The sequence below is a fragment of the Pezoporus occidentalis genome, unplaced genomic scaffold, assembly GCF_034315485.1.
Source record: "Pezoporus occidentalis ecotype Australia unplaced genomic scaffold, CSIRO_AGI_Poc_V1 ctg121, whole genome shotgun sequence".
NCBI lineage: Eukaryota > Metazoa > Chordata > Aves > Psittaciformes > Psittacidae > Pezoporus > Pezoporus occidentalis.
In genome coordinates this window covers 763857-771544 of record NW_026913006.1, presented here as the reverse complement: position 1 = coordinate 771544, position 7688 = coordinate 763857, and the positions used below count along the sequence as shown (strand labels likewise).

At 46.3% G+C, this 7688-nt stretch overlaps 1 protein-coding gene across 9 annotated transcripts in view; it reads left to right on the top strand.

Annotated features, from left to right (window-relative positions):
* The first annotated feature begins 965 nt into the window (after window positions 1-965).
* ANO5 (anoctamin 5) overlaps window positions 966-7688 on the top strand; it is a 315349-nt gene continuing 308626 nt past the window's right edge. For all 9 annotated transcript variants that reach the window (XR_009962490.1, XM_062607248.1, XM_062607247.1 and 6 more), the window contains exon 1: window positions 966-1089. Coding sequence is in view for 8 of the 9 variants with exons in the window: in XM_062607248.1 (XP_062463232.1) it covers window positions 1029-1089 (61 nt within the window). In the remaining variant the exon portion in view is untranslated. The remainder of the gene's footprint in view (window positions 1090-7688) is intronic.

Genomic DNA, 7688 nt, shown 5'->3' with positions numbered 1-7688 from the left:
ATATTGCAGTAATGCACCAAAGGCTTCTGAATGTATTTCTGTGTTCAGAATACATCCATGTGTATATCTGGATCACTTGTTTCACCACACATCAAGGCAGAACTTGCACATGCTCTTGCACACTGCAGACCTGCATTCAGCCTCTCTCTTTAGGCCCTGTTCTCATCACTGGTTTCTGCTTTAGATGTAAGTGGTACTTAAGAAATGAGAAGAGAAATTGTCTTTGGTCCTGTTAGCACGGCTGTAATCTGGAATTTTCAATAGATCCTATAGATCAAAGGTTGTGGGATTTACTACTAATTTTCACTGGTAAGGTAGTCTGTTACAGGTTGGGCCACCCAGAATAAATTAAGAATGGATCAAGATTTCCTGTTGCTGTTGCTTGTGTTAAAAGACTTCATCCTAGGCTGCTGCTTCAAATCTGACTTCTTTCCCAGTGTGCATGGATCACTCACTGCCACTTAACAGTATAACATAAGCACTCAAAGCTGACATAGAGGAAGGAGTCCCTGCCCATGGCATGCGGTTGGCACTGGTTGAGCTTTAAGGTCCCTTCCAACACAAGCTGTTCTATGACTCTATGATTCTCCCCTCCATCCCATTACGCTAGAAGTGATCTTCATGACTTAGTTGCCGATCAGCCTTAAACAATTCTACCGCCCTCCCCACCTCGCCCAGTGGGAATATTCATTCATGCCACATCCCCTTGTCTCTCGGGAAAGATCAACTATGAGAATCCCCTTTTCAGCAGGACACTGGAATTGAGTAAATTAGAACACAGGCAGCTTGGGCAGGGAAAATTTCCCGCCCCGGGGAAACGAGTTGATCCCTCGGGTGCGGCCCCTACCCGCGGCCACCGACGGGCGGAAACCGCGCCCGATAGCGTCAGCACCCCAATCCCTCCTCCCGTCCCCGGTGCCCCGCTCCGCCCTTGCGGGAGCTGCGCATGTGTGGGGCGGCCCTGACTCACGCTGGGGTGTGTCCCACCCGTTCCTGGTTGCTGCGTGCGGAGGGTGAAGTACGGTGCTATGGAGCTGCTGGGGAAGAACCGGTCCGAGACCCTCATCGAGATGGCTCTGACTGCCGACGGTAGGACCTGATGGGTCTGGGGGTAAGGGGGTCGCTGCTTTGTTTCCCCTTCCCGCTTGAGGACTCTGCTTCGGTGGGGACCGGATTCCGTGGGAGGGGCGCGGGTGGGAGCATGGGGCTGGTGATAAGAGTGGATCTGGGGGTCCCGTTTCATGCTGGGGCTCTGCAGGCAGTTGCGGTGGGGTTGTTCCCGCCTGGATCCTCCCGACTGTGTCTAATCCTCCGGTTTTCACTGGAAAGAGAAATAACAAACGAAGCCACGTTTGCATGAGCCTGAGCACAGCTGGGTTAGGGCTTTATAAACCAGATTTATATTAAATTAATAATTAAACCTTAAAAAAACGGTGCTTGCACCAGCACCTCTTAAGAAGTAAAAACCAGAGGTAGCCCTTGATTGTGATTTTAAACCTGTTTCAGATGCAGAGCCTTCAAGCAAACTTCACAAAGGCCCGGCTGGGTTTAGGGTGAGAGGACCTGCTGGGTCGCTGGAGCTGAGGTTCCCATTGTGAGGAGTTTGGTGCACTCTGCTTCGGAAGGTGGAAGCATCCTCTTTCACACCTTGCTCCATCTGGGGTGCTCCATGGGTACCCATGAGGTCTCTGTACCAGTTGCAGTGCACAGTGCAGCGGGTGGGTTTGTGTTGGGGCCTTGCTCTTCTGCAGCAGCCAGGTTACGGTTTCCAGATTGTGTCAGAATATAATGGGATTACTTGTAATAATTATGGTAACATTAAGATTTCAGAAAATGACACGCTGCAGGTGCCCTCGTGTGTTTATCAGCATCTCACCAGGCAGCCCTGAATCAACAGACACATGTCAGCTACTGTGTTGATATTGTCATAAAATCCCAGACTGGTTTGGGTTGGAAGGGGCGTTAAAGCTCATCCAGTCCCAGCCCCCTGCCATGGGCAGGGACACCTTCCGCTAGACCAGGTTGCTCCAAGCCCTGTCCAACCTGGCCTTGAACACTGCCAGGGATGAGGCAGCCACAGCTTCTCTGGGCAACCTGTGCCAGCACCTCAGCACCCTCATGGGGAAGAACTTCTGCCTAAGGTCTCACCTCAGTCTCCCCTCTGTCAGGAAAGCCATTCCCCCTTGTTCTGTCCCTACAGGCTCTCTCCAGGTTTCTTGTAGCCCCTTCAGGTACTGGAAGCTGCTCTCAGGTGTCCCCGGAGCCTTCTCTTCTCCAGGCTTTTTTGAGAAACATTCTATAGATATTTTAAAACAGAAGAAAATGCTGATCTAGGAAAAAGTTATTTTTGGAATTCATTCTTTGCCACCAGTCATGAAAATGAAGATCTTGAAGCAGGAAAGAACCACTAAGCTTCTAGGTTGGCTGCTTGGGTCGTGTGTTTTTCCCTCAAAGCGTGACTACACGACAAATAATGTCATTTTAAACACCCTGAGCACTAGTGCAGAGCCATGATCTTTGAAATACCTGGCAGTCTTGTTTCAGGGATGTATGACAGCAGATAACGGCTATGAGAATGTCAACTCCTTCTTTTGGGGCAATGCCAGAGAGGAGAGGGGTCCGACTGTTGTGAGGCACCAAGTGCCAGATGGCCACTTAGCTTCTCTGGGAGAGCCTGGTGGAGCTAGAGTGTGCTCTGGAGTGGAGAACAGATGGGTGTTACAACCTCTTGACAGCAGCGTGTTTCCAGCCGTGTGGGTATTCCTGAGTCATTGACCGTCCCACTGCCTGCGAGCAGGGAAGAGTTCTTAGGAGCTGCTCTGGCTGGGGTCATGCTTCTGGAGCAGCTTGAGGCTAAAAGATATTTACGAAATACTCAAGAAGCATTTAGAGAATGAGGTTAGAAGTCAGGTTTGTAAGCGTAATTCCACAGATGTCAGTTTTCCCATCAGTGTCTGGTAGGTTTTTATATTCATCAGCACTGAATATAAGGAGATTTGTGGGATTTCTGTGCACAAGGGTGATTCAAAGAGTTTGCCATTCAGGAGCACAGAACTGTCCATACAAAATCTTGTGCCAGTTCAGTTTTTAATTTAATTAGCCACTTTTCTAAAACAGAAACAACCTGAATATGGGGTGATGTGAGTAGACTTTTTAAAGTTTATGTCAATTTGTCATCCGAAAAATCTCTCAAGGTTAAAAGCACCATAAAATCTTCCTTAAATATAGTTTGAAAATGGTTAACACTATGCATATATTGCCACGGGGACATCTCCTCAATCCAAAATCTGCTCTGTGCTTTTAAGGAAAAGCCTTTTTGTAAGGAGCCTCTTAAGGAACCTTCAAGCTATAGATGCCTGATGTGCATGAGCAGGGTCTGTATGAGTCACTAGGAACAAGAAGAAAAAGCATCTGCTGCTCATTTTCCTGAAGGATGTGTTTGTGTTTGGATACTATGTGTGTATTTAATCCTAGTTTCCTGCCGCATTTCAATGAACTTGAATGCTGAGGAGCAGGTTGTGGGGATGAAAAACTACTTAACCATCAGCACAAAGTGTAACTCTCAGAGACTGTGTTAAGAGACTGTGTGCCAAAACTCCTACCTGGAAGGAAGCTTTCTGGCTTCCTGGTGGCTTACACTCATGTGAGGTAATAACTTCCATTTTCATGAGCATGATTTTGCTTTCTGTTGGGATGTGTGTGCCATTTACCTCAAATTGTAAACCCAGAGAAAACTGAACTTGCAAAACTGGGTTGAAACTATCAGAGGAAGACCACTACACTATATTGTTAGGAGTGTTTCTTTGTCTACGCTGTGTTTTACCAGCATGAAATGTTAATCCTGCAGTAACTGTGTTGTGGGATATATCCCAAGACTGTGGATCTTCTGGAAACTCCTCATTGGCTTTCTGCTATGGTTTGAAGTATGCTGCCATTACACGTGTGGTTCTTCTTCTGAAACTTCCAGGAGTCTGATTTGAACTCAGAATGCTCTTAAGACTGGTCTGAATTCAAATGCTTCCTTAGGTTGGCTGTCATCTTGCTTATATTCCTCTAAGAAAGGTAGCAAAGCATAGGGAAAAACTGCTGGTGTGACTGGAAAATGGCATTTGTGACACTGTGTTGGCTTCTCATAATGCCTCAGCATCCAGGACCAAATACTGCTGTCATTTTATAGAATGATACTTCACTTATTTAATCAGAATTATTAGGATTCATACTAGCAACATAAAATATAGGCCTCTGTGCAAAACTACATCTGTCTCTAATTACTGGGGTGCTGTATGTAGTAATTTCTGGTCTGTTTGTGGAAATGCTGAATGGCATATCGTGTTCCCACCGGGCTAAACCAGAGCGTTTGTAACGTGAAAGCTGTTTGAGAGATTATGCCCAGGTAATGAAGTAAAAGCTCGGAGAAATTTAGACATAGTTCAGAAGAATATAAAAGGCAGGGGAGAAAATACTCCCTTACACTAACCAATGTGTAGTTCCTGTGTGGAATTTCTTTGCTGGCTGCAATGTGTCACTGCGGGGGCACAGTGTAAATACAGGTTGGTTATTGGAAGTTAAAACTCCTTTTAATGGAAAACTTCAACTTGGAGGAAAGCCTGCTTTCGGGAACTCATTCGAACAGTGTCACATTATAGCTGTGGTGCTTTTAATGGGAAAATGGAAATATCAAGCCCACTCCACTGCAGCTGTTAAATATGGATTTTTACACAGAGATTGTGTCAGTTTAAGAAAAAAATGAAAAGAAACCACCCTTGGACTGGTGACTGCACTTGGATCTGAGTAAAATTAAAACCTCTGTGTCCTGGGTTTAGCAGTAGCAGTCATTTCTCCTTCTTAGTAGCTGGTGCAGTGCTGTGTTTTTGACTTTCAGCCTGGGAACAACGCTGATAACACTGTTTTTAGTTACTGCTCAAATGTTTAGTTTGACCAAGGACTTTCTGAGCCTCGTGCTCTGCCAGGGAGGAGGGGAAGCTGAGAGGAAGCAGAGACAGGACACCTGACCCAAACTGGCCAAAGAGGTATTCCATACCACAGCACGTCATGCCCAGGATGTAACTGAGAGTTACCTGGAAGGGTGAGCTCTCTGCGGGGTTGGACTAGGGATCGGTCGGTGCTCAGTTGGGGGTGGCGAGTTATTCGGTTGGCAGGTGGTGAGGTGTTGTATTCTCTTCCCTTGTTATTTCCTTTATCATTGTTATTATTGGTGGTAGCAGTAGTGATTTGTATTATACCTTAGTAACTAAACTGTTCTTAACTCAGCCCGTGGGAGTTGCATTCTTTTCAATTTTCCTCTCCGTCCCCCCGGGAGTAGGGGGAGGGAAAGAAGGAGGGGAGTGAGAGAGAGACTGTGTGGCTGACAGAGTTTAAACCACGACACTCTGGAAGCATAATTATAGCTGGAAATTTTCCAGTATTTGCTGATGTTGAATGAATTGTAGAATCCCAGACTGGTTTGGGTTGGAAGGTCCTTAAAGCTCATCCAGTTCCAACCTCTTGCCGTGGACAGGGACACCTTCCACTAGACCAGATTGGTCCAAGCCCTGTCCAACCTGGGTTTGAACACTGCCAGGGATGGGGCATTCACACTGAAGTTGTTCCAAAAGTCTGGTGTTGCTCCTTGGAAGGTTTTTGTAACTAATTCTTCTCAACTTGCAAACAAAATTTAGAGTTACTTTGCTTTTCAGGCTTTTGTTAACCTGTGCGTTAGGAACACATGTTGAGAGCTGCAGGCTGTGTTGAAATGCCAAGTTTTGCGCACTGGGGAGGTCTCCATGGAAAAGATAACTGTATCATAAAATGAAAGGGCATTTAACATCTATGTACCAACGAGAAATAATTACTCTGAGGCAAGGAAAAACTAGGATAAGATATAAGTGTGCTGTTGAAAATGTGCTTTTTAAAATTATGCTGAGAACTGTTGGCAGATATCTTGTAAAAAAACCTAAAGAAACCTACAAAAAACCAAACAAAACCCACACAAAACCAGAAAATCAACCACAATTGTCTTAATATTTAGTATTTGTAAACTAATGAGATGTGTGTATATATATATACATACATGGAAAAGTGCAATCACCTAATACAAATGTGGTTGGACAAGGGGTAATGGGTTCAAACTTAAACAGGGGAGATTTAAGTTAGACATTAGGAGGAAGCTTTTCTCTGTGAGGATGATGAGGCGCTGGCACAGGTCACCCGGAGAAGCTGTGGCTGCCCCATCCCTGGCAGTGTTCAAGGTCAGGTTGGACGGGGCTTGGAGCAACCTGGTCTAGTGGAAGGTGTCCCTGCCTGTGGCAGGGGGCTGGAACTGGATGAGCTTTAAGATCGCTTTCAGCTCAAACCAGTGTGGGATGCTATGGCAATTTTAATTAAGAAGGTGTAGGTAGTGCAAAAATATTGATGAGAGTTGCTGTGTCAGATGTAAGCAGCAAGTTAATAATGCAGTGAACTCTTCCACTACTTATTGTTATCTGGGAGTTGAACTGAGGAGCAGTGTATTTGACAAGTTGTGCCTCCTGATCCCACAGTAATTTTATTTGGTGCTGGCTTTTCATGTGCCCATGTGTATAAATGCATGAAGGGGAAGGAAGATCCTTGTGTTGTATTGCTAGGGGTAGTTCTTAACAATTATAATTATGGAAGGATTTTGAGGTGTTGGCTAGCTGCAGAAAGCTGAATAATATGTCAGGACTTATTTACAGATTACATCTTGTCTGTGGGAGTTGATTCTGGTTTGGGACATGATTGCTTGGATTATACTATAGAGATGCATGTTTTTCTTTGGAGGGCCTCCTGTGAGAACCTTCAGCTGTATAAAGCGCTGACTTTTGTATGGTGCTCATTGTTTTAGTTTGCTACGTACCAAGAAAAGGTGTGTTAGCAGGAGAGTTGGCGCTGCTGATAAAATGTGCAGAATAAGGCAGGACACCTGAACCAGTGCTGGAAACTTGTCTTGTGCAACGGTGCTGACATGCGTTGTAAGCACTAATTACCTCTAATGCAACATAATGAAATTCTCAACTCACCTATCTGGGTAGGCTTTAAAGGGGTGCAGCCCAGAAAGCCAACTGAGTGCTGGGCTGCACCCAAAGTAGTGTCTCCAGCAGGTCCCCTTCCACTCTGCTCTTGAGACGCCCATGCAGTCCTGCACCCAGCTCTGGGGCAACAGCACAGGAGGGACGTGGAGCTGTTGAAACAAGTCCAGAGGGTGGTATGGAGATGCTGCGAGGGCTGGAGCAGCTCTGCTCTGGAGACAGGCTGAGAGAGCTCGGCTTGGTCAGCCTGGAGAAGAGAAAACTCCGGGAAGACCTTAGGGCAGCTTCCAGTGCCTAAAAGGACTACAAGAAACCTGGAGAGGGGCTTTGGAGAAGGACCTCTAGGGACAGGGCAAGGAGGAATGGCTTTAACCTGGTAGAGGGGAGATTGAGATGAGATCTTAGGCAGAAGCTCTTACCTGTGAGGGTGGTGAGGCCCTGGCACAAGTTGCCCAGAGAAGCTGTGGCTGCCCCATTCATGTCAGTGCTCAAGGCCAGGTTGGATGGGGCTTGGAGCAATCTGGTGTGTTGGAAGGTGTCCCTGTCCATGGTAGGAGTTTAGAACTGGATAATCCTAAGGTCCCTTCCAGCCAAAACCACTCTCTGGGTCTTAAGTGTAAGCATATTTCTCCAGAGCAGCTG